The sequence below is a fragment of the Strongylocentrotus purpuratus genome, unplaced genomic scaffold, assembly GCF_000002235.5.
Source record: "Strongylocentrotus purpuratus isolate Spur 01 unplaced genomic scaffold, Spur_5.0 spur5_scaffold_16, whole genome shotgun sequence".
NCBI lineage: Eukaryota > Metazoa > Echinodermata > Echinoidea > Camarodonta > Strongylocentrotidae > Strongylocentrotus > Strongylocentrotus purpuratus.
This window is the reverse complement of record NW_022145601.1, coordinates 17,125,670-17,152,428: the sequence shown is the minus strand read 5'-3', so window position 1 is coordinate 17,152,428 and position 26,759 is coordinate 17,125,670. Positions and strand designations below refer to the sequence as shown.

At 36.4% G+C, this 26,759-nt stretch overlaps 2 protein-coding genes across 4 annotated transcripts; one reads left to right on the top strand and one right to left on the bottom strand.

Moving 5' to 3' along the window:
* Positions 1-453: 453 nt before the first annotated feature.
* Positions 454-13,080, bottom strand: LOC115924541 (something about silencing protein 10-like). Of its 2 annotated transcripts, XR_004064351.1 has the most exons (15): positions 12,956-13,080; positions 11,657-11,858; positions 11,081-11,315; positions 10,053-10,171; positions 9,208-9,309; positions 8,607-8,663; positions 7,379-7,497; positions 6,313-6,409; positions 5,584-5,743; positions 5,165-5,220; positions 4,606-4,718; positions 3,719-3,791; positions 2,894-3,001; positions 1,499-1,645; positions 454-1,292 (listed from the first exon to the last, which is right to left on the bottom strand). XR_004064351.1 is itself a non-coding variant. In XM_030986937.1 (14 exons), the coding sequence occupies exons 1-14, from the start codon at positions 12,967-12,969 to the stop codon at positions 1,556-1,558; spliced, it is 1,545 nt and encodes a 514-aa protein (XP_030842797.1). In that variant the 5' UTR covers positions 12,970-13,080; the 3' UTR covers positions 454-1,555. The 2 variants fall into 2 exon arrangements, 1 of the variants encoding a protein (XP_030842797.1); XM_030986937.1 differs by having other exon boundaries at positions 454-1,645.
* LOC579285 (leucine-rich repeat-containing protein 34) lies at positions 13,074-24,893 on the top strand. 2 transcript variants are annotated; one of them, XM_030986938.1, is made up of 10 exons: positions 13,074-13,144; positions 13,620-13,771; positions 16,370-16,387; positions 18,365-18,554; positions 19,280-19,363; positions 20,126-20,254; positions 21,057-21,307; positions 22,459-22,614; positions 23,213-23,339; positions 24,359-24,893. In XM_030986938.1, exons 2-10 carry the CDS (start codon positions 13,659-13,661, stop codon positions 24,527-24,529), a joined length of 1,239 nt encoding a protein of 412 aa, XP_030842798.1. In that variant the 5' UTR covers positions 13,074-13,144; positions 13,620-13,658; the 3' UTR covers positions 24,530-24,893. The 2 variants fall into 2 exon arrangements, with proteins under 2 accessions (XP_030842798.1, XP_030842799.1); XM_030986939.1 differs by lacking the exon at positions 16,370-16,387.
* The last annotated feature ends 1,866 nt before the right edge of the window (positions 24,894-26,759 follow it).

Below are 26,759 nucleotides of genomic sequence, written 5' to 3'. Positions count from 1 at the left end.
TCTCTCTCTCTCTCTCTCTGCCATCTCTCTTCCATCTCTCTCTCGCTCTCTCTACCATCTCTCTTCCATCTCTCTCTCGCTCTCTCTACCATCTCTCTCTCTCTCTACCATCTCTCTCTCTCTCTCTCTCTGCCATCTCTCTTCCATCTCTCTCTCGCTCTCTCTCTACCATCTCTCTCTCTCTCTCTCTCTCTCTCTGCCATCTCTCTCTCTCTCTCTGCCATCTCGCTCTCTCTCTACCATCTCTCTCTCTCTACCATCTCTCTCTCTCTACCATCTCTCTCTCTCTATACCATCTCTACCATGCTTTCTTTCTGACTCTCTTCCTATTTTCCTTTTCATCTAAATTCAAAACAAAAGCAACAATTTTATGAAGTGTTGCATATTACAGTGTTGTACATGCATAAAACAATGACATGAACTAATGTACAAAATACTCTCACTTGTCCTTTGTCTTGCTGTTAACAGAACATATTTTTATCAGTTTATTTAGTCAAATAACAGTAACATTAAAATCTGGCTTTATTTGGTTTATTTTTATTAGCGTGGAGAGAGGCTACTGTACTCCACTGCTCTCTACAAATGGGACAGATGTCTCATGTGTTTTTCAAATAAAATTTGCACCAGGTAAACAAAACAAATTAAAAAGAGATGATAAAAAGATGTCCAGGGTATCGTTTCATGAAACCATCGTACTAGCACTAGTTGGCTGGCTACCTGTTTCATGTAATGATAATAGCTTGCTTTCTCACCTGAGAAAAACCTTTCCCTTATTTCTAAAAAAATAAAGCAACAAATGAATCTCATCTTGGAAATTTTTTTACTGAAATTTACCTACAAAGTAATCATTTGTGAAGTCACATGGTGACAAAAACCAAACTTTTACCCCTAATGGAAGACATCATCAATCACCCCCCCCCCCTAAAAAAAAAAAGGTTTGTGTTTAGAGCAACACTTACATTATCACATCCATGAGTTAAAACTTGAGCCACAACACGACTCTTGGAGAAAAATTTATATATCAATAATTTTTCATGATTTTAGTCGCCAACGTGTAAGTCATACAAATTTACCATACAAGTTTAAAATGTGTACGTTTATATAGGACCGGAATGCAATTGAATAGACCTTATATTATAGCAAATGTATTTCAAATGTTATGCATATGCTAGAGATGAATCTAAAGCTTACAAGATGCTTGCCTGACATAGCAAGAACAACTACATGCAATCTGAATTGTCAATTTTGAACTATAACTTGTGATGAGTGAATGTAGTAGTTCATAAGTAGGCTGTGGGTGAAGTGTCCTAAAAATTTGATATGCATGTATTTATGAACTACAGTCAACCCTGTCTATAAAGGTCACCCAAGGGTAACAGAAAAAGTGGCCACTGTGGACAGGTGGCCTTTCTAGACAAGTTCTTTAATACACATTTCTTTCTTGAAGGAGACAAAATGTATGACCGCTATAGCTAGATGGCTTTTATAGAGAGGTGGCCACAAATACAGGGTTGATTGTTGTCTATTCTTCAAAGTTGAAGGGATTAAGATAATCTCATCTAATCTTGACACTCTTGATGACCCCAGCCCTGATCCCTGATGCCTCTCCACCGTACCGATGTAGCTCTGTCCTTGTCTCTCGTACCTGTAAGATGCAGAAGGAGAGGGGTAAAAGGAGGATGGGGTTAGTGATAAAAAGAGATGTACAGATATAAAAAGAAACAGCCGGGGGAAAGAGTGAGGAATGAACATGCCAGGAAAGGACAGGAGAGAAATAGAGAGAGGAAAGGAAAAAGAAAAGAGAGAAGGAAAGAAGAGGAGAGGGAAAAGAAAACGGACATGGAGAAGATAGAGAGGGGAGGGATATAGAGTGAACGAGAGAGAGAGAGAGAGAAGGGGAAGCAGAATTGAGACATATATCAGATGTATATGGAACACGCATATGTTTATCAAGCCAATTACAATACTGGGAGTTACAGGTAGGTTATGAAGATATCTCTCCCTTGAAGCTTCTGTATATTATAGAATACACACGGTCTTACAATTCGACTAAAGATACTGCCGCATGACTCATAACATATAGCACAGACCCGCAATACAAAACATCTCAGATTACAAATGTTATGTCCCTAATGATGGGCAGGAAAATTTGCAAGTGAGCAGAATTTAAGCACCAATATGGGCTGTACAGCCCTTGGTCTGGCCACATTTGCTCTGCAGTAATTGTTTACTCTTACCAACTTCCTAATGTCAATGCTAAGCCTAAAACACTATCGAGAAAACGACTTTAACCTAAAACCCAGTCATAACCATCACCCTTACTCTCTATCTTTACAAAAAATTAAATTCCAGAGCAATTGTCACAACTGACATTCTGGCAATAAATATGAGGAAAAGAAACTTGCTCTGCAGTAATTCATTACACTTGCAAACTTCCTGACTTTAATGCTGTGCCCGACACGACAGAGAAATATGAGCCTAACCTAAAACCCGATCGTAAGTAACGCTCACCCTAACCCTGTTTACGAAATAAATCTCAGAGCAATTGTAATCAGAGAATGCATCGGATCACCAACACTATGGCAATAGTCCTTTCTGTCCCTTCCCTTCCTATGCCCCTTTTCTATCTTTCTTCCTTCCTCTCCTAATTTTCATGCATCGCCTTATATTGTATATATAATTATTTTCATTATCTAGAGGATGTCACTTCAAGCTTATGCTCAAGACGACCCCTTTTCTGTATAAACCATGTCATTATCATACATCAAAAGTTATAAGATTGTAAATGTAAATATGTTGATGTATAAGGAATAAACAAACATCTATCAATCAATGAACTACCCGGTAATCAATAAATAGATATGAGAAAATGAAAAATCTGAGTTGATTTTACCTGTCCCTTCCTCCTGATCTTGGCCTTGCGGAACTTCATCCTATTCTTCACTCTTGGATTCCTGAGCTCCTTCCGCCTGTAGGCCGTCAGTCCCTTGTTCTTAGAAATCTGGGATGATAGAGAAGGAAACATAGGTGTGATTAATAAAAAGCAATAACTCTACAACTCCATTGAAAGGTTTTGAAATGTTTGTTTTATTTCTTAAACTGTCGCACCTGGGGCATGGAATAAATACAGATAAATGGTACAAAGATATTTTACAACTAAGACATTGAAGAAGAAGAAAAAAAATTGGATTTTAAGGAAGGTTCTTTGGTAGCAAACAACACACAATAAAGTGAAGGTAAGATGTCATCAACTGAACAACAACTAAGAAAGACTTAAGTAAAACTATAAACTGTCTCGTAACCGGGAGGTCCCGGGTTTAATAGAAACCAAGTCGATGCCCTGGTGCCCTTTGGTAAGGCATTAATCCTCATTACCAAGTCCAGAGAGGGCTTAAAGTTGTTGGTCCCCTGGTTGCTTACTAACAAGCTTATACAAGCTTTCTTAGCAGTCAAGTAAAACAACCATCAAACAACTTCTAATAACAGGGACTGCCTCGACAGAACCTTACGGTTTTATTTGCAGTTTCCCCAATTCATTTCTATTGATTAACTTTGTATAATTCCGGTGTATTTGTAGACATGTTTCCACTTTGTGTGTGTTCTATGTTTTCCATTTTGTATATAATCTGTATTGTATACTTTCATAAAATGTGTTTAGTATGGATTTGAATTGAAATAAAATTTGAACTTGAACATCAAAGATGAACTGGTATCATACCTGGTAGGTGATGGCTCTCTTCTCATCTCCATCTCCCTCTCCCTCCTCCTCTTCACCATCTTCCTCCAAAGCTCTGTCCAAAGAAAGAGACATCAAATCATCAGAAAATAATGTTATAAAGAAATAATAATTGAGACAGTCTGAGATTTTCTCTCAACATCACACCCCTTGAATATTCAGAAGTTATGTTTTTTACAGTGTTATCAACACCCCAAAATAAAGCAATCTTGTTGCACACACAGAAATTAGACATAAATGTACAGGGAACAGGGTGCACTACCAATGTAAACAATGAATATGAACAATGAACATGGAAAGGAAAACAATGGAGCACCTCAATTCTTTTTAAAGTAAATTATTCTACAGCGCAGGGAGTGGGACATTTTCTTGTTTATAAAGTCTTTGATATAAGGGAGCATATGGAAATAAAGGTATCTTGTTGCACACACAAAAATTAGGCATACAAGTACAAGGTGCATTTTTAATGTAAAAAATAAACTAGGAAAGGATAACAATGGAGCACCTCAATTAATTTTAAAATAAATCATTCTAGAGTGCAGGGAGTGGGACATTTTCTTGTTTATAAAGACTTTTAATATAAGGGAGCATATGGAAACAAAGGTATCTTGTTGCACTCACAGGAATTAGACATATTTGTACAGGGTGCGTTCCTAATGTAAACAATGAACATGGGAAGGAAAACAATGGAGCACTTTAATCAATTTAGAGTAAATCACTTTAAAGTGCAGGGAGTGGGACATTTTCTTGTTTATAATGTCTTTTGATATTAATTGTAAGAGATCATCTGGAAATATGCTGCTCCAAAAACTTAATGTACCGAAGTTTATCCTTTGATTATTTTGAAATTGATGATAGACTTTACTTACCCCATAGCAGCCTGCTCTTTTTTCTTCTCTCTCTGTTTAGTCTCCATTGCCTTGTAGTATTCTAGAGCCTTCAGCTCCTCTTCTGACAATGATGCAAGGCCCTTCTTCTTTTTCTAAGATGACAAATGAAATTTACATCCAGTCATGAATGAGAAGTGTATTTCGATCCCATATCAGTGGAGTTTAGGTGATCTGTTGAAACTATGATTAAGAGGATTGCTCCATTGTCTAAGGTTAAGTAACGCCATATCAAATTCTTATCAACTTTTCCTTTTGTATGAAACTTTTATTTTAACTAGAAACAAATTTTGTCAAACTTACATGTTATTCATCATATTTATTTGTATGTTTCTTTGTATTGATATGAAAAAGTGGAAATAAAACAAAACAAACAAACAAACAAACTTCAACCCTCAACTATTCATGTATATAATATAGAAATAATTTACCAAATTATACTTGCAGATAAAAGACAGACAAAAGAGAGACATTTTTCACTTCCAGGACATGTGTCCATACAAAATCGAGGAATAAGTGAGGCTTTAATCAAAACACTTACTTTGGGTAATGCTGACTCTTCTTCCATAGTGATTGTGTCTTCTTGTTTCCTCCTTTCTAAAATGAAAAAAAACAAGCAGAAAGTAAACTTCTGGGCCCCATCTTATAAACAGTTGCAATTAATCACAACTTACTTGCAATCTACATCAATCGCAACTGCGTACAAAACAGATAGGAAAGTGTACCCTTGTGATTAATTGAGAGGAGTCTTTAAGTCTTTATAAGATGGGGCCCAGAAAAGTTATTTTGGGGTTTGCTAATCCAAAAAAAGTAATGACCACATACAGGAATGAATATTAAATTCAATGAATATATGTTGACCCCTTCTCTAAAAAAATATAAAAGTCCTATAATCTATTTCCTGCAACTCAAGATTTATTCAACTTTTGATATGCTTATTTGACATGAAACACAACTTACTCCTCTTTTTCTTGTCCATCTTTTCTTGAGAAAGAAGAAGTTCTTCTTCTTTAGCTGCACTCATCTGTTTGTTCTCCTTTTCTACTTCATCTGCTTGGCTCAGGACGGATTCTATCTCCTCTGCTAACTTCTCATCAACCGGTTGCAATTCAGATATTAGCTGCAAGAGAGGAGATAATGATATACACAGCGCAAAGATTAAAAGTAAATAGTTGGACCCAATACAAATTGGATTAAGGATTTGCAGCGTTTCCAACCTTCTTTTTAACTAGAAAAAGGTCGTTTTTTTTCCCCTCCAAAGCCAACATTTTGTCAAGAAGACGCACAATTAGGGCTGAATTCCCACTAGAAAGGTATTTCAACACATAGTTTAAACCTCTCACACTATTACAGTTTCAGTATTCAGATTCCCAAATTTTCTGCTTTAAAGCCCTACTGCACTACGTATTGCGACTTGTGCCCTCTATATAGCAAAGAATGCCTAATCAGTGCCTGTTGGTCCCCCATGACCCCCTTTTGTCTTATGTTAAGTTACTGCTGATTTGATGCGATAACCACCTGTCAGTGACCTTGCAAGGAGGTCTAATCCCCCCTGGCCAAACTAGTGCGGACAGGTTCTAAGGATCAATTTCCATTCTTTGAAATCAATATGCATTATGAGTTTTTTTATTGTAAACTCACAACAAAGGAATACACTAGGTACATAATTACTAGAAGTCCCATTATTACCTTTCCAAAAGCCAGGATTCTTCCAATAACAGGATGATGGGCTACTGGAACATGTTTGGCCTTCAAGATCATGTAGAAACTGATGTTCATGCAGTAGCTGTAAAGAGAGTGGATTAAATGCAGGTAAGAACATGACGACCGGAGTAATAAAATCTATAAGGTGTCGTGGTTATTTCGCTGGACTGTCGATCACAAGGTCCGTGGTTCGAGTCTTGCCACGGCCTTAATGTCCTTTGGCAAGACATTGATCTACATTTGCCACACTCCACCCAGGTGATGTAAATGGGTACCTGGCAGGAATTAATTCCTTGTAATGCTAAAGCGCCGTAATGGCAGCCCAGCTAAAGCCGGGGTAATAATCTCCAAGTTTGGAAGCGCTTAGAGACTTAATAGTAATTCACGCTTTATAAAAGCAGAGTATTATTATTATTATTATTATAACGTGCTAAAAAGCCAGCTTACTTTTGTGATATTTCACCCTGAGAGCATGTTAGTAGGAATAACAGTTTACATTGTCTGCAATCTTATGGTTCATGTCATTACACATTTACAGTATTAGTTATTGTAATGAATTATTAAGCGACACAAATATTTTATGAGATACATACAAAGAATTCTAAGAATATGTGCTTGATACATATGAATGCGCAATCTCATGTCTTTTAAGCATGCTTTATGGTGAATTGTCATGTTACATGCAAAGCATGTATAAGGAAAGAAGCAGCTTACACAATGAATAATACTGTAGGAACTAAAATGGAACCGCTCCTGTTTCAACTGAACTTTCAAGGCCTACAGTGTGTATATTACAGATTGGGAGTGATGTATGCTCCATATAAGAAATTTCTCACTATTATTTTCTAATTCATTATCAACCTAAAGTGATAAAAATCCACTCAATTGATCTTAGCGCATTGTTGGCTGCGCAGCTAAAAGATTCATACAAGTTTGCTGCATTTTCGTGTTAACCGAAAGATCGATGGCCCTCTGGGCATGTTCAGATTGTATTCAAATGTCAAGATACGAGATGGCGGAGCTGGGCGGGCCTTGCCTACTCCTACCCTACCTGAGATAGAGCTGGTACTTGGTGTGGATATACTGGGCTCCTTCAGACCCTTCCTGGATCACATCTCCTCTCTTGATGAGAGCGACCAGAGGCTGCAGACGATCTATCAACTCACGCATCTAATTAAGGAGAGAAGCAGGATTTTTTTTTTTAGAGGACAGGAATACAGCGTTAAAAGCTCAAAGGGAGTATTATATTTTTGGAGACGATCTTTCAACTCAGGCATCTTATTAAAGCTAAAGACCAATTATGGTCATGCGATTGCATTGTGAAAGAAACGTTGTGAAATCGATCAGAAAAGGTTGATCATCTAGCATAGATGTACTGCAAGGTTCTGGAATCATCAAAATGATAAGAAATTTGGCCAAGTCTTCATAAAGTTAGAAGCACTGTACACAGAAAGATGTACTCTGTATATGGGACTACACACACGTGCGCGACATGTGCATTTCATATCTCTCAACAGGCAAGAGATATACTAATTTACCAAATATATCAATTAGTAGGGGGTTTCCCGTCAAAATTTTTATCATCATGTAATATTCAAAACATATTCTTTCACATGATTGGTAATAAGAGCTTCCATTTCATTTTTTGAAATTGGGGCATTCCCAATACTGGTCTTTACCTTTAAGGAGAGAAACAGGATTTTATTTTTGAATTACTCAAAAGAGAGGACAGGAATACAGCGTTAAAAGCCTAAACGGAGTTTATATTTTTGGAGACAATCTATAAACTTGCACATCTTATTAAGGAAAGAGCAGGGATATTTCATGTTTTTTAATTACTTAGAAGAGAGGACAGGAATACAACGTTAAAAGCTCAAAGGGAGTATTATATTTTTAGAGACGATCTATCAACGCATCTTATTAAGGAGAGAAACAGGATTTGATATTATTTTCTAACTACTCAAAAGAGAGAAAAGGAATACAACGTTAAAAGCTCAAAAGGAATTCTAACATTTGGGTTTAAAAAAATCAAAAAGCTTAAATTGTGCAAAACAATCTGTGATATATATCCGGAATTATTTTGATCAACATTTCATCTTACTTCAATCTCCAATATTATGCATATTAAAATACCCTCGTTTTTTTTTTTTTGAGAGAGAGGGAGAGACGGAAACAGAGAGAGAGAGAGAGAGACAGACAGACAGACAGACGAAAACAGAGACAGAGACACAGGGAGAGAGAGAGAGCATGTTATTTTGTGTACATTCCATTTTTCCTACCTTTACTTTGAAATCTGCTGTAAGTTGTAAAAATTCTGGTGATTCTTTTTTCAAAAGCTGCAAAGACATATGACATGAATACAAATTAGATTTGTTACTGTTTCATAAATCAATCATTCAAGTTAAACTTAAAAATGTATAATTATAATTCTTTAATCACATATGATCAAGATATATGGCAAACAAATATGACATTCATTTGCTATTTATCATATCAAGATTATGAATTGCACAATTGCAACAAAAAAAGAAATTATTCCATTCAATTCTCTTTAGAACAATACTATAGCAAGATGTTGCATTACTGGGCTGGAATAAAGAAACTCATGACAATCAGAATATGTTTGTATACACGTTTCACAATGCACTTCAAACTCAACTACTAATGCTCTGATAGAACCATAATACCTCTTTCCCTTCTTTCAAATCAATATAATTCAATTCAATTCTATTCAAGGTTTATTAGAAACATGTGTTGCAGCCCAATGGCTGAATTAGTCATGTGTACAATTAAAAGACTCATTACATATTCAGACACAAAATACACTTTACGATTGATTTGTCAATATTGAAATATATGGTATGGAATGGATTTTGTTACCTCTAGCTTTTCTCTCTTTGACAGCTTGCTGAGATCTTTGGTGACCTTCTCCTCACTCTCAAGGTCACCGGAGGTTGTCTTCTCGACCTGCCTGTCACTGCTCTGTTCAAATTGAACCAATCATACAAATAAAACATGTGTATTAAAGTAAAAATATGGTGCATAAATAAACTATAACCTCTCTAGATATATTATTTCATAATAATATGCTGTTATCCTCTACCGTTGCACTGGTACAATTTCATTGGTAGCATTATACTGAACAATTGTAACAAATAACTTTATAGAGAAACTACATTTGTTCATACTAAATATCTTAACGGTACACTACTTACAGAACTCATTTATTAATGCTGATATTATGCACTTGTACTTATTCACTAAGACCATTTGTTGGCATGCAAAATGAAAAAATAATATTGAAAAATAAATAACATTACCATAATCACAAATGGGTGTTGAGGGGAATTTTTTTCTTCATATTGTTAGTAAAGTGATTCAGATTCTGAAACAAAATCCTGGATTTAGCTCATGCTGCAATCATAATTATAAACCTTTAGGTCAGTCAGGAACCCCATGACTTTTACAAGCCGATCGCCTGTCTGACTATCAAGATATCTAAGATTGGAAATTTATAACACTACAGTCTATTGGGGAATACAAGTATGGTAAAACCGGTCACTCAAAAAAAAAAAAATTGAGGCACTTCATGATCATTTTGAAGCGCAATTTTTTTAGGGTTTCAATATTTCACCACATTCCAGACACTGATAACATATATAGCCATGCATCTCAGATTTAATATTGCTAAATGATGCCTTTAAGAATGAAAATGTTGTGAATACCTTAAAGATATCCAGACCAAAGTCATCATCTTGTAATGCCTCTGCCATCCTGTTCTGAATGGCCAGGGCTTCTTTCTCTTCTGCTTCTTGATTGGCTGTCTCCTCCAACTGATCCAAACCTACAAGAATTATCAGGGGCATAAAAGATATACAGGAACATTTGTAGGAGGAAAATGAAAAGCATCCATTTTGTTTTCAATAGAAATGAAAAATCTGGGCTAACTCGGACCAAAGACAACTCGGCCCAGCTGCAAAAACAGTCAGTGTTTGTCATTTTACCCTAACTCTAACACTAGCCCTAAACATAACCCTAACCCTAATTCCAACCCCAAACCTACAAAAACTGACCGTTTTTGCAACTGGGCCGAGTTGTCTTTGGTCCGAATTAGCCCAACACCAAATGAAAGTAGTGACACTCTTGAAATCTGAAGTTGGCCCAATTTTGTTGTTCTAAAATGCATATCACATTATGATATTACATAACGTTGCAATGTGCTTCTAAAGGGCTTTGGATATCATTATCCAAGCTTGAGCTCCGACAACCTTAGTAGCGCTCAGTCCATTCAAGGAATGAATCAAACCAGGTACCCATTTACTACACCTGGGTTGAGCGTGACAAATATAGATTAATGTCTTGCTAAAGAATGTGAGTGCCGCGGCAGGGATTTGAACAGCAACTTGCGGTTCACAGTCCGGAGACTAATATCCACTAGACCAAAACATCTTTATAAAGCTTAAGGCCAAATTGTGTCAGATGTCATCATAGCCCTAGTCATGTTGGTCATGAAGTTTGTTATCAATATTATACCTTGTGCAAACAGCATCTTGTTCTTATTGTTTTTTTTACCACAATTGTATGTATTATTGCTAATATAATTTGTAAATAATTCAGCCATTTGGCTGCAAAGTACAGTCATAATAAAACCTTTTCGATCAATTAAACCAATTTTTTGAGATAGAAGACAAGTCTAAGATTGTGGTGGAAAGGAGTAATGGCATCGGAGAGTGGAATAGCTTATTAGCCTCACCTGGGAGGTCATCATCCACATAATCGGTGTCATAATAGGCCTGCTTCCTCTTTCCCCAAGCCTTGGAACTGACGTCTCCTTCTCCATCCTCGTCCCCCTCCTCATCGTCCTCCTCGTCTTCTAGATCGCTCGCCATCTCGTCCATCTTCTCCTGTCTCCTGAAGCGCTGTAGCCTCTCCTTCAAGATGGCCTCCTCTTCATCATCTCCATCATCCCAACCAAGAACCTCTTCCTCCTAGAGCAGAATGAAAGTGGTTGACTTGTGAGTACACTAGGGACTTTTAGATTTGCACACCGACAAAGTGGACTGCTACATGTGACGTCCTTATAAGGCATTGGCAGTGCCTTAAAAGGACGTCACAGTGCAATAAAAGGACGTCACACATAGCAGTCCACTATGTCGACGTGCAAATCTAAAAGTCCCTATTATGAAAGCGGAATGGAACATGGTAAAATCTGTAAATAAACGATACAGGTAAATTCACAATTTTTTTAGCCTGTTTAATACATGTCAACGTAACCACTCGACCAGGACACCTCTACACATAAGATGTATTTATTTCCCTTTAACCATACCTCATTGTCAGAGCTGTCAGCGGGTCCTAGAGTCCTGCTTACATCTAAGGAGATCTTTTCTTTGTTGGCATGAAATTCGTCCACTTCGTCATAAATGTAGTCTCTAGCTGACGGGTCTGGTGCTTTCTCTTTGGCGTATGCTCTTGGGTCGTCGCTGTCATAGTCAGACTCCTCCGCCTTCTTGCGAGAACCACCACCTTTCCTGTTAGCAGATGGACAAAATGACGATGTTAGATTTTCAGACTCATGAGGCCTGTCTTCATCAGCTTGAGGCTTGACCTCAAAACTCGAAACTCGAGCTCGATATATTTTGCTCAGCATTCGCACATAGTGCGAGTCTTTGGGCTGGTGAAGACGCACTGGACAAATACCAGGATATTTTGTCAAATAGCAGGATATTTGGCAAACTAGCCCAAGATATCTTGGGAAGGGATGATTATCTCAACCAAATATCCTGCTAATTGCAACTTCGGGCTGATTAAGACCCAAATTAACTGGATAATTTGCGATTGGGATAGTTCAAATAGCGGGATATTCGGCAATCTTGAGCTGATGAAGACAGGCCTATGAACTTTTTTTCTTTCTTTGCTTGCCTTGGGGGAAAGTCATAATAGGGGTCTAAATCTGCAAAATGCATCTGCAATTCTGGAGATCCAAAAAATATTGAGAACCTTTAGCTTAAATTCTTCCTTTTTCCAATCTTACAAATAGAAAACAAATCTAGGCCTAGGCCCTAGGATGCTCTAGGGCCTAAATAAATGGAAATGATGTAACAAATTTTGTTTGCAATTCATCACTTCATATTAAGCTTCTTCATCTTGTCCTGTAACTAAATCTAGAGACTCATTAATGATCTGAGAAGTGAGAAGGGAAATTTGAATATTTGAAGAAAAAGAAGAAGAAAGGAACAGAAGTCATGACAAGTTATAAAGAAAGGAAAACATGATAATAAAACAAAGTCTCACTCTCATCTCAGTCAATCACGATTCACATGCAATTCAAGACCAACAATCCAACATTTCACAGGTTCATATGTTTTAGCATTAAACTATTCTTTTTTTAGACTTACATGCATGCAAATAATTAGGAATAATGTGCATTAATTTGGTTTAACAAACTAAAGTCTAAACAACTTATTAAGAACAATTCTTTCTTTCAGCCATCACACATACACAAATGTAAAGGTACGGGACCGAGCTGGGAAATTCTATTTCAATTTTGTAACTAGCAAGTCATTTTGCACTCATCATACAGAGATTTATGAATTGATAATCATCATATATTTCATTTAATACTCACTTTCGTCTTCCCATGTCAGCTTATGTTTGAATATTACTAATATTAGCGATATTCAACTTGTGAATTCTCTTCCAAAACACAGCGATTTAGCAAAACACATGTGTCTCCTCAAAGGTGAACGAACTTTCCGTCACAGCTGAGTGACTTTTTCGAAACTAGGCAACAGACGCTGCTGCTGTGCAAACCGTGGTAAGAATCTTAACTATTTTCATATATTTAGAACATTCAGTAAGCTTATTTTTGATGACAACTTTGTAGATATTTAAATGAAAACTTTGATTACACCATTTTAATAGTAATTTAACCAGAAGGCATATCACAGTTGATTTGTGGGGCTGGAAATTGAAACGTACGTGATCACGGCTTCAGCGTTACTGCTTGCAGCACCAGTTTCTGGCATGAAGACAGGCCGGTACACTCGGCACCGCTACCGCTAAGAGTCGGCCTCCGTTCGTTAGCAGCTGCATGGTCTAGATATTTTTTATATAGGTCTAGACAGAAATAACCGTCTGGTATGGGGAATTCTTTAATAATTTAAAGTTTGTCAACCTTCCCCATACACAGACGGTACCTCTTATACGGCTGGCACAATTAAGGGGGAGGGGGAGAATAATAGTGATAATAATACTAATAATTTATGTTTTTTTGAATTTTGCCTCTTCAGATCCAGGAAAAAGTTTGGACAAGAAATCAATTAGAGGAGATGGATCCAGCTGCGGTACAGACACGATATGAGGATGTGTGCATGGAGTTAGAGGTCAAACCAAATCCTTATATCATGAAGGTGTTGGACAAGGAGAGAGATGAACAAATCATGTAATTATTGATATTCTTCTTTATCTTCTCCTTCTTCGTCTTCTTCTCCTTCTGCTCCTTCTGCTCCTTCTCCTTCTTCTTTTTCTTCTCCTTCTCCTTCTTCGTCTTCTTCTTCTTCTTCTTCTTCTCCTCCTTCTTCTTCCTTTTCTTCTCCTCCTTCTCCTTCTTCGTCTTCTTCTCCTTCTGCTCGTTCTTCTTCTTTTTCCTTTACTTCTTCTTTGTCTTCTTCTCCTTCTGCTCCTCCTCCTTGAGTCATCCTTCCCCTCTCCCTCTCCTTTTTCTTCTTCTCATCCTCCTTTATCTTCCTTTTCTTCTTCTTTTTCTTCCTCTTCTTCTTCTTCACCTTCACCTTTTTCTTTTTCACCTTCCTCTTCTGCTCCTCCCCCTTGGTTCATCCTTCTCCTCTCCTTCTCCTTCTTCTTCTTCTTATCCTCCTTTATCTTCCTTTTCTTCTTCTTCTTCTTCTTCTTCTTCTTCTTCTTCTCCTTCTTCTTCTCCTCCTCCTCCTCCTCCTCCTCCTCCTCCTCCTCCGTCTCCACTTCTTCTTCTTCTTCACCTTCACCTTCTTTTTCTTCTCCTTTCAATTTTATGAAATCATATGATTTTGCAATTCAGATGGTTCCATCACATTAAAAACTTCTTTCAGATGCAGATCAATTGAATGTTAAAACTGTTTGTCATCTTTTAAAAATAGTAAATCGCTATTAGAGTGTGATTTTGTAAATGTTCTCCTTTCATCTCATTTTTAGGTACAGCTTTCTAAATAGTATCATTGAAAAAACTCCCTCTTGTCTTTCAAAAGTACTTTATTGTAGAAACACAACAACTATTAATAAAGCCTCTGCTATTTCCCCTTTTTAGGCGTGTTGTCAGAAAGTAAGTCAAGAATTCCTTCAAACCAGATTTGCTTGCAGCCAAAATAAGAATATATTATATATATGGCATATATGCTGTCATTGCTTGTGGACAAAAAAAAATATGCACTATTATCAATACTAGCAGCATTGCATGCCATTCCTTTACAAGTGGGAAATTTGGGAAAATATTCATTTTAAAAATCTATAGAAAGTATATTCCTAAAATTATGTTATTGATCAAATGTCAGTATTTATTTATTCATCTATTTACTTTTGTCACAGTATATAATTTATTATCATTAGGCCTACTTAAGTATTATAATCTTTCCTTTTTTAAACAATCTTTTGCTTTTAATTATTTTGTTTGAATATTTTACTTCCTCCTTTAGAGTTTGGTCACAGTATAAATGCTTGGAAAATTAAATTTCTGGCATAGAGTACCTTCCGCAATTAACATGTGATATTATTTACAATCTCATTCAAATGTAGTATTATCAAGATACTTTGCATCACATGATCTGCTTCATACATTAATCATATGCTATCTGTTCATGATCTCATTCAAACATGCCAGTGCCGCAAAAAATGGCAAAAGGACCAGGTATAAAGTCGATAATATTTCAGCATTTTGGTAAAAAGGGAATTAATAGTTTAATACACATGCTCATCATGTTCCTACCATATTTGTTTTATCATATGGTGACTGGAAAAATTATTGTCTTTTTTTGGTAATAAAGTCCTCTTAGTTTGAGAGACATGGAAATTTTGTGAGTTTCATTGAGTTTCATAATTCTATGTTCTCTCTTCGAGGCTTTATAACATTTCACATTCTTACTTGGTGGATGGCTTAATTGCTAATAATTTCATGTTATTGCGAATTGTATGAAATTCATAAATCAACGAAACCTGCATAGAAAGGCAATATTGGTCTTACTGGACAGGTTGTCATTCCATGCACATGTATGTCCCTTTAGAAGTACATGTTTCAATGAAAAACTATTTCCAAGGGAACAAAAGAATTTAGTCTGTATGGTACTTAGGTAATCTTTCTATACAGGTGGTTTCTAAAGCAGGTGTGACTGTAAACGTGTACAAACTTTTGTATTTGAAGATACAGAAAATAAGAGAGGTCCTATTGATCATGATGAATTTAAGACATCCAATTTCATAAAGGGTTTCTTTTGACTTTATAACTTATAATAACACATCAAATCTGTCAATTGTCTAATATTTCGAACTTTGGGTGGTTATATGCCGGTAATGTCTAAGTTATTAATGAAGGGTTTCTTTTTACTTTATAACTTATAATACTTTAACGCTTATCAAATCTGTAAATCGTCTAATATTTCCAACTTTGGGTGGTTATATAATGTCTGAGTTATTCATAAAGGATTTCTTTTGACTTTATAACTTATAATACTTTAACGCTTATCAAATCTGTAAATTGTCTAATATTTCGAACTTTGGGTGGTTATTCATAAAGGTTTTCTATTTTGACTTTATAACTTATGATACTTTAACGCTTAGCAAATCTGTAAATTGTCTAATATTTCAAACTTTGGGTGGTCAATTTCTAAGTTGATCAATTAATCCAGTCACTTAATTCTCACTCTTTAAATGCTGCTTGCTTAATGTTTTCATGCTTAATTGCCAGCTTTATAATTCTATAAATTTGTTTGCCTTGCTTTTAACCTTTGCTTGCTTGTATTTCAAATTGTGCATGATCTTTCTGCTAATGAAGGTGGGAGCTTACTGAAAAGTAAGTAATTCTGTTTTGCTGATGTTTGCTGTGAACGTTAAGAATATATACTCAGGGTTTGTTTCAAGAGTGCATAAAGAAATGAAAACATATTCCTGTATATCTTTTATGAATGTAAAAGCTCCTCAATCCTCTCTCTCTCTCTCTCTCACATGGTGCACCCGCAAGCCTACTGTATAAACTTTATATTGTTTTCCTATTTTTGTGTGTGTGATGTGTTGTTATGTATATTATACATACATGTATATGGTTTATGCTTCATTAATATTTGATACACATACATATATAGCCTGTATAGCACTTTATAATGTAGATTACTAAATATCAGTTAGTCAATATCTAGTAATGTATTTAGACCAGTGTACATATAAGATAGAGTAGATGACCACAGCACATCTCTAGTTCTACAGTGTATAGCATTATATGGTTCTTTATTTTGTATCATATACCAGTACATACGTAATATGTATAGGATGTTTTATATTCCATATTTGATAAATTTATGAGGACAAAAACATATCACTTTCAGATATATATTCATAAAGGTACTGTACACATTATTCAGAGAAATTTAACATTATGTTTGTTTGTAAATACATGAGTAGTTTCCTTCATGTATATCCATACTTTGAGGCACATCCACCCACCACACCTCCTCTTGACATTTTAGGAATCTTTCCAAGATTTGAGTAGATTGTATCACTGCTTTTTATTTTACACAAAAAATTCACTTGGAAATCATTTCCAGCTTGTTTCTTCACCGTTGCTTTTGCCCATCCACAAAACATGCAATTTTTAATCTCCTTGTAGAGCAATTAACTACATCATGATAGATTGTGAATAGTTTGAAAGTATATGTATTAAAAGGCCTAAAAGTAGAATAAAGATCATTTCTTGACAAAGTTGACAGTACAATGTTCAATTTAATTTACAATGATTCAACTTTCTTTTGTACATCATCAAATCATAAGAGTAGGGACCCGTTTCACAAACCCTTTTCTCAATGACAAATTATAAAAATCAGTGACAAATCTGCTGATTAGCAATCAGAAGCAAGGATTTCACTAGATTATAACAAAAACAGTAATTTAATTGTCACTCCATGATGACAAGATTTGTGAAATGGGGCCTAGATCAAATCCAAGGAATACACACACAAAATTCCTAAAATTGTTTGCAGTCCTCTCCTATTTTATTCAGTGTGATTTCACAAAAAATAATCATATCATTAATTATCACAGAAAGAGAGAATTATGGTAACTCTTAACCTGTCCCACCCCTGATGAATGTAGATGTAGTTACGATGTAAACCAGTGTGCAATCAAAGACCACTGATTAAGAAAAAGCAATTTAGATATGTATGGCTATAAGGCCCCCCACAAAAGAAGATGTATTGCCCTTTGCGACCGACCCAAAAATCTTGAAATCCACGGTTGGCATTTAAAAAAGTTTATTGAATAAAAAAAAATATGAATTAAAGCATTCAAAACTGAGAAATGCCAGCCCAATGAGGGAGAAAGAAAAAAAGTATGAAAAAAAGAGTATGAAAAAAAAAAGATTTTTGACTGACCGACCAATGTTTTGGCACCTAAAGGGCTATTTTTAGGCCTAAGAGTGAACATTACATAAAAAGAAAAGTTTTAGCCTTCTGTATGTCAACTATCAAAACAGCACATTACCAATTTGTTTGGGTGAATGTACTCTGGTAGCCTAGCTGTTATGTTTTCTAGCTGTCTCCATCAAACCTCTGATAGGAGTTGACATGACATTAAATGCTATTGACCTTTAACCTATGACCGATCTATAGTGACCCCAAAGACTTCATGGATATGGAGTTGCCGTTACCCATTTGTTTGGGTGATTGAACTCTGGTAGCCTAGCTGTTATGTTTTCTAGCTGTCTCCCACTAACCTCTGAATAGTCTGATAGCTGATATTGATATTCAAATGCTATTGACCTTTAACCTGACCTATCTAGTGACCCCAAAGACTTCATGGATATGGAAATGCCAGGGAACAACCATCTCCTGACCGATAAGATGCTACAGGACGAGGATGCATATGTTCTCCTGAAGGTCCTTGCAAACAACACCTACGTCACTGGCTTGGACATGAGGTATAACCAGATAACGGACAAGGGTGCTGAACACATTGCAGAACTACTTAAGGTAAGTTGGAAGGAGGCCATACCCCTGGGGGTGTTTCACAAAGACTAAGATCAACTTTGAGTTGGACTTAACTATGGCAGGCCATTCATGCCACTGGTTGCTCTGACCGTTGGTCTCTTAATTATGATATTTAGATAATATTTTTTCCTTCAATAATAACCTGTCAAATCAGGTAAATTTTGTAGATTTGTGACCACGATTTGTATGTCCCTTGAGAAACCAATGCCAGGCATGGTTAGAGGAACTAGTGGCATGCTAGGCCTGCCATAGTTAAGTCAAACTTAAAGTCTTTGTGAAACACACCCCTGGGTTTTTTGTTATATAAAAACCAATAAATAAATAAAGAGGAAAAAAAGAGGAAAAGAATACTGAATGATTTCAAGACATGAATCTAGAGAAGATGATAGGATAACTATCACCCTAATCATTGGCCTTGTTGATTTACATTCTAATTGACTGGTGTGTGCCCCCTCAATTCCTGGCTCGAGCTTTCCCACAGGTTCCAGGGATGCATTTATTTGTTGATTACAGAGTGACGATGTACTGAAGTATTTTGTACCTTTCACCATACACCTCTTGAATGATCATGTTACACCCCCCCCCCCTCCTCTTTTTGCATTCCCATCCAACAGTTTTCCTCTACCAGTCTTCCTTAATGATTTGCTTTTACTTAAATAATATTCACTTTCTGTGTTTTTTATCACTGACCCTTGCTTGACCTACAGGAAACGTGTGCTTTGAAGAGACTCAGTCTGATGTGTAATGATCTGGGCCCTGAGGGTGGTGCTATCATTGCCAATGGTCTTCAGGTAGGGTATTATACAGACCTTAAGGTATAGATCAGTTTTGGAAACGCCCCCCTCTCAAAAAATGAAATGGAAGCTCTTTTACCAATCATGTGAAAGAATATGTTTTGACTAATACGTGATGATACAAATTTTGCAGGATAATTGATATATTTGGTAAATTATCATATCTCGAATGCACTTCAACATTGAACATTTGGGCATATATTTCTGCTTTTTTGCAAATTTAGGCAATTTTACCACTACCGGTTTATAGCTGTAAATCCTGAAATTATTAATTGTTCTATTATCTGCTTGCAAGACCCTGTTTTCTCTTCAAAATGTGATAATAAAGTCTACCGTCCCTACCTCAATCTGTAGAATTTTCCACTTGAATTATTACTCCACAAAGGCCCAGTTATATAGAAGTTACAAAGATACATCATGTCTAATAAAATTACGGATGATTTGATTATTTCCTGCAGAGAAGGCGAGTCTGTATAGAAGGGCTTTTATCTCCATTGATGCAACCAATACCCACTTGTTATCATTTGATTGAAATATATTTAACTATAAATGGTGACTATCTAGTATGCAAATTAGAGATGTTGGTCAATCATTATCAATGACAAATAATACAAATTTACTATTCTGAATTTCCTTTTGATTAAAAGAATAAACCATAATAATATTTTGGAAAATTTCCATATTTAATGAAGCCATATTATATATGTTTTGTTGTTTTTTATTCTTAATCTGCAAAATATATTTTGTCTCTTTATCTAGCTCAACGAGACACTCCAAGAGTTGAAGCTAAATGGTAACAAGATAGGAAACAAAGGAGGCATGGCACTCGCCGGTGTCTTGCAGGTCAACACCGCTTTACAATCACTGGATCTCGGAGATACAGATCAGGTAAGGACCGGGGCCTAGCTGTGTCATAAAACTTGTTATCGATAACAAGTTAAAATAACCGTTATAAGCTACTGAAATCATGGCATTTGATTGACTGAGAGCAAATTTGTCATAGAATTTTTGAATATGTTATTGATAACAAGTTTTATGAAACAGGCACCAAGACTTTTAACCTGTTGAGTTCTACTAAGCCCAAGATAACTTTGGCTGGAGGATATGGAAAATGCTTTATTTGCTCAAAAATGGTCCTTCTTTTCCCTTAAATAAGTAATATAATCAACATAAAGATTGGTACTACAAATAAAAAACAGATAGTGCTCAACAAAAACAGACATACTAAAACTTTATTCCTTGCTCTCATCGGAGTAAATCACAAACATAAACAGAAAGCCGAAAACAGACAATATCATTCGCTTTCTTCCTTTATCTTCCATTTTAATATTTGATTTTGGCTTTCTGTTTGTTCTTGTGATTTACTCTGATGAGGGCAAGACGAAAAGCTTAAATAATATTTGTTGCTATTTTTTTGATAATCAACATACCGGTAACTTGTTCTTTCAAATTTGTTATTGTATCATTGATACCCAGTGACTTTCCCCTTCACAATGACATTGATCACCTTCAAACAATACCCAGGAGGTGATTACATGAGGGGAATTCGTTATGGGGTAGTTGTCATCATCCATTACAATGATTTGAATTACATTTGTATTTTGCAGTATATGATACACTTTCTTGGTTCTTATAATACACCACTAACATCATCATTTGAATCTCTTTCATTACACATACATGTAACCAGGACACTCAGAGCATGATCGCCTTCACCACGGTGCTCAACTACAACAGCACGCTCAAGGCGCTGTGCATGAACCGCCCTCTGTTGTTCAGTCAGCAGGAGGAGACGACCATCCACTTCGCCAAGATGCTGAAGGTGAACAGCACCCTCACCGAGCTCCACCTCCAGAAGTGCGATATCAAGGACACAGGTGCAGAGAGGCTGTCAGAGATGCTGGTGGAGAACATCGGTCTCAAGTATCTGGATCTGGCATGGTGAGTCAAGATGTTTTGAACTTATTAATAAATATAAGGGATTGGGTAAGTTTGTCTCAGATTCTGAAACATAATCCTGGATTTAGCTCATGCTGCAATGATAATTTTAAACCTTTAGGTCAGTCAGGAACCCCATGACTTTTACAAGCCGATCGCCTGTCTGATTATCAAGATATTTATGATTGGAAATTGAAACCAAATTTTTGCGTTTTCCTAACGGTTTTCATACCTCCACAGTCTATTGGGGAAAGCGAGTATGGTAAAACCGGTCACTTATAGGATTTTTTCCTTTTTTGAGGCACTTCTCGATCATTTTGGAGCGCGATTTTGTTTAGGGCTTCAATATTACACCACATCACAGACACTGATAACACGTAGGGCCGTGCATCTCAGATTTAACATTGGTCAACGATATCTTTAAGGCCGCCTAAGGAAAAGAGTTTTAATTGGCTACACTAAAGAGGAGCTACAAGGCATGTTCCTTCCAGGGGAAATAATTCACTGGTCATTCTACGAATCTCATCCCACTTCTGTTTGGGCAAGTAATAAAATTGGCAAACAGATGGTCATTTTAGGCAAAATCTCTGGGACAGGTTAATTTTTTTTTTTTTTTAATTATTAGATCTTTCACTTACTGTTAGGATGAGGGTTATAGGGTCCAGTGTTGAAGTTGGTAAGTGTAAGAAATTGACAGAGGAGAAATTGTCACGTGAGATTGTGTCTCAAAGAACCCAATTTAAATGTTACCTCTTTAAAACTATCTATAAAACCCTTTGTTCCATTTTAACCTTTCACTTGACCAATAAAAAGATCAGGAGAGACAGGACCAAGAATTACATGTCATGTCAGGAACAGTGAAGTGTAAAGTTGGGTGTATCAGTCTGGGTGAAGGTTGGAACCATATTTACTGAGCATAATTACAGTCGTCAAAGACTTATTTTAAAATTTGTATCCCTTTCGTATTAAAAAAATTCATCAAACCATCTTGAATCAGGATTGCAATTGAGTTTAGGTGAGGTCTAGGTAAAGAATTTGGTCCTGGGCGAGTTAAGAAATTGGTCGGTGTGGTAAATTGCCTGAGCAACACATTGTCACCAGAGCAGTTGAAGTATAGAACCAATTTTAAATGCTACCTTTTTCATTGAATACAGTAACAAGATCAGGAGAGACGGGGCCAAGTACCTGTCACGGGTCCTCATGAAGAACACCCCCTTGGAGGTCCTGGACCTGGGTCATAACTGCATCGAGGACGACGGGGCGATGGACCTCAGCAGAGCACTCACCGATATGAACACAAACCTGCACACGTAAGTCATTTAATGATACAGTCAAACTGGTCTACAGCGACCGCCCAGGGGAAACACAAAAAGTGGTCTTTGTATATAGACAGGTGTTCTTTGTAGACAGGTGGTCTCTAAAGCAGGTTTGACTGCGTAGGGTTTGTGAATTTTTGTATTCTCTGTCTGGAGCCAGAAGGATGTTAACTCATACACTATTTAACACAACGTTAATGCCCTTCTGGCCCTGAGCCTTTCATGCTGCAGTTGGCAATCCCCCATCAAACCTCCCCAAGCGACTCATTTTATGGTAGTGCAATTTTTCAAGAATGGTGGGGGTATTGTTTGTAAAAAAAACCTCTCTCATCTGCAAATGGTCTGGTTCAATTTTGTGAAAACCCTACAGCAGATCTAAGAAAGGTCGCATCATCTTCCGTTTTCATTTCACAAAAGGTCGTGTAACGCTACCACCCGACCAGACGTGATGACCCAATGATTTGAAGTAAACTTTATCACAGATAGCAACACCATAGCACTGGGAACCTGTGCAATATCCAACTTTATAAATAATCTATTCACTGCTTATTTACAGCTTATGATTTAAACCATTTCTTTCTTTTCCTTTCAGGTTAGTGATCACGAGCAACAACATCAAAGCACCAGGTTTGTGTGCCATAGCCAGTGCCATGGAGAATAACCCCAATTTCAACAGCGTGTTTATCTGGGGGAACCATCACGAGGAAGATGCTTGCAATGTAAGTTGGGAGATTGTTTTCTTCATGAAGAGTACTGCTGGTAATTTAGATATTTCTGCACGCACAAAACTTTCTTGAACTTTGTGTAAGTGCAGTCTGGGCTAGCAAAGTTTTATGATATAAAATGATGGCATTACAACAGTAATTTTTGCAACTCATTAAAGTCAATTCAGTGAAAATAGCTGCTACCGTAATGAACGTTGTATAAACCGCCCTCGTTATTAACCGCACCCCTCTTTTTCGCCCTTAAAATTTTTTTTTTTAAATTGCTGACTTTTTTTGGGGCCGACTTTTTTTTTGCCGACTTAAAAAACAGTAGAGGACCTAGGATTGAACCTTGTGGTACACCATGTGATAGAAGAAAAATTGGAGGAATTATATTATCAACTACATATATTGAAATCTATCAGAAAGATTACTTTCAAACCAAGATGACAGACAAATTTGAGTGTTGTTCTAGTTTCCGAGTGGTGAGGCAACACACCGATTACTGAGCTGGGAGACACTGCCAGGCATAGCGCCAGGTTTTTTTTTGTCTTTTTTTTTGTGTACCGTGTATAAACCCCACCCCCGGCAAAAAGGTGCGGTTAATACACCGTTAATTACGGTATCTGTGAAATCTCAGGTTATGAGAGATTTTGGTTTGGAAACACACAACAGAGTGTTTCCAATTTAATCTTATTTTCTAGACATATGTTGCTCTCCACCACCTTTGCCCCAGCCCTACCCCAAGTCTGCAGTGTAGAGATGTACAAAGAGTGAATTGCATTCCCGTCTTTCTCTTTGCTGTTTTGGGGACCTATCTTTCAATAAATGGCACATTCATTTTTAATTCATAACCATTCTATTGCTATTTTATGGCTTAGACCATAATTCAAAGTGTCATAAATCCCAGAGTGTTGATTTTTGATTGATAAGGAAAAAACATACATTTAACTTCAATGGTCTTCTTGTTTTAGTGTATGTACATAGTCACATCATCATTTCTGATTTTTCCTTTTATCTCTTTGATTTTTCAGGCATTCCACAGGCTGATAGAGGGCGGTAATCTAGAACCGGAAAAGACAGACGTCAAGCCTTACGTTGTCGATGGCCAAGTCTATCTATCCGAGCTATCACATGGCCTTCGGAGACAATACTATTGGACGCCGTTCTACGGGCCTGATGTGAAAAATGATAAAAAGATATAATTCAGCTTCATTCCGAGTTCCCTAAACATCACATGTACAGTGAAACCTGTATATAAAGACCACCCAAGGGAGACAAGAAAATTGGTCTTTATAAGCAGTTGGTCCTTATAGGCAGTAGGTCCTTATGTACAGGTTCATTAAGTAAATGATTCAATGAGAAACCATTTTCGAGGGAAACAAAAATGTGGTCTTTCTATGCAGGTGGTCGCTAAAGCAGGTCTGACTATATTTGTGTGAATCATTGTAAAACCAGAGGCTATCGCACATGAAACTTACTTGAATGAACACCCATGAAGTTTGCGAGGGGTTTAGAATTGTGAAACTTCATGCCATGAAATAATCAATCGGACTTGACAAAACACTATTTAAAAAAATCATTTCAGGAAAGTGTCCTAATTTCCTCAAGAATGGCCATTGTTTCAGTTTTACAAAAGTTTCTGCTTTTACAGTAGTGAGAAAGGCTTGTGGACTGTATTTCATTAAAGGGATCCGGTAACTTTGTCTCAGATTCTAAAATAAAATTCTGGATTTAGCTCATGATGCAATGATTATTACAGCCAGGAACCCCATGACTTTTACAAGCCGATCGCCTGTCTGATTATCAAGATATTTATGATTGAAATTACAAATTTTGAAAACCGTTCGCCTGACGGTTTTCATAACACTACAGTCTATTGGGGAAAACGAGTATGGTAAAACCGGTCACTCAAAGATTTTTTACTTTTTTGAGGCACTTCTTGATCGTTTTGAAGCGTAATTTTTTTAGGGCTTCAATATTACACCATATCACATACACTGATAACACGTAGGGCCGTGTATCTCAGATTTAACATTGTTAAACGATCCCTTTAAGGTTGTGATTGAGCTTGTAATGTGGCAAAATGCACTTTCCTTAAGCATACGCTAGTCATTGTTGCACAAGGCATTGTTGATTTTGCATATAAATATGCTAAAATCAGGGGGCATTTTACTCAGTCTACATTTTTACCTCTTCTATATAAAGCCAAGCTTGCAATTTTGGCTTTCAAGCAAATACTCTGTGATTCAGTGGTAGGCATCTTTTTCCTCCATCAAGTTTGCATCTCCGAGTATTCGCTAAAGTGCACACTGTAATGCACTTCTATGCCCCCCCCCCCTCCCCCACCTGCTTTTATCCTCTTCTCAAAGGAAAGTGCATTACCAGACACAGAATCTTGTTGTCCGTCCAAATAAATTATGCATGTATTTTATTGAGATCTTGATGAATACAATTATACAGGTATTTTATGTAACCCTTTGGGTGCGTGTGCATGTGCAAGGATAAAAGGCATGTACGGCACAATTGTTAGTGCAAGAGAAGATTCTTTCTCTAGTTAGTATTATAGCAATTTACTACTTTTTAAATTTAATTTCAATAAATATTTATTTTTGTCATCACAGACTGTTTTGGCTTGGTGCAGACACAACGTGACTTCGAATTTTAGTGCTATATATGGTTTGCTAATTTTATACATGTGTAGTTTGCATGCGATAATATTTCTATCCCACCAAATCTTGTTTTCCATTTCCATTCCACTATCTGTACGCCTGAACCTGAAGCTGGCTTGATGTGTCGATTGTGATAGAAGACAATTTTACTAAAATTGTTAATATAGATAGTAATATTGTGTGTGAATGCATAACATAATTATTCATTTTCAAATGTCCATTCAAGAAAATGGCAGTGCATTTTTCAGCAGTAAAATGTTTGTTACCTCAATATGAGTAAATTTGCATTTTATTACTGTTAAAAAAAAAGAGAATGTTATGCAATTTATCTGATTCCATCCACTCTTATACCTTGAAAATTCTAGTTATGATACATGTACAATTGTTCATAATCTGCATAATATTGTTCTTATATACATGTATAATATATATTATATGTAAATAAAGTGTATTATAGAAATATAATATGTCATATTCTGAATGCTTTACTTTGTGGAAATTGAGTAATAAAAAAGATAAAATTATATCAAGGCAATTTCATGTATAAAAGTAGTAGATTTATTGCAATTTGTACATAATTACATGACGCACATCTTTAAATTAATAAAAGCAACTGTCCATAGTCAATATAATAAATTATACCACTGATTTTTAACATTGCCCCTAAATCGGGGGCCACTAATGTATTCCCTGAATATGTCAATTTTTAATGAATTCTTGGAAATAGTGAAGAAGGTAATACTGATAGGAGCTCAGCTGGTTA

What these genes read in the sequence shown, in the direction of transcription:
- LOC579285 (XM_030986938.1), top strand. Translation starts at nt 13,659, where the DNA reads ATGGATCCAGCTGCGGTACAGACACGATATGAGGATGTGTGCATGGAG. An exon ending in ATCTCGGAGATACAGATCAG is followed by an intron (nt 20,255 to 21,056) that starts GTAAGGACCGGG and finishes ACATGTAACCAG; the next exon opens with GACACTCAGAGCATGATCGC. An exon ending in ACGAGGAAGATGCTTGCAAT is followed by an intron (nt 23,340 to 24,358) that starts GTAAGTTGGGAG and finishes TTGATTTTTCAG; the next exon opens with GCATTCCACAGGCTGATAGA.
- LOC115924541 (XM_030986937.1), bottom strand. An exon ending in AAGTACCAGCTCTATCTCAG is followed by an intron (nt 6,410 to 7,378) that starts GTAGGGTAGGAG and finishes CTCTCTTTACAG; the next exon opens with CTACTGCATGAACATCAGTT. An exon ending in GAATCCTGGCTTTTGGAAAG is followed by an intron (nt 5,744 to 6,312) that starts GTAATAATGGGA and finishes CCTCTCTTGCAG; the next exon opens with CTAATATCTGAATTGCAACC.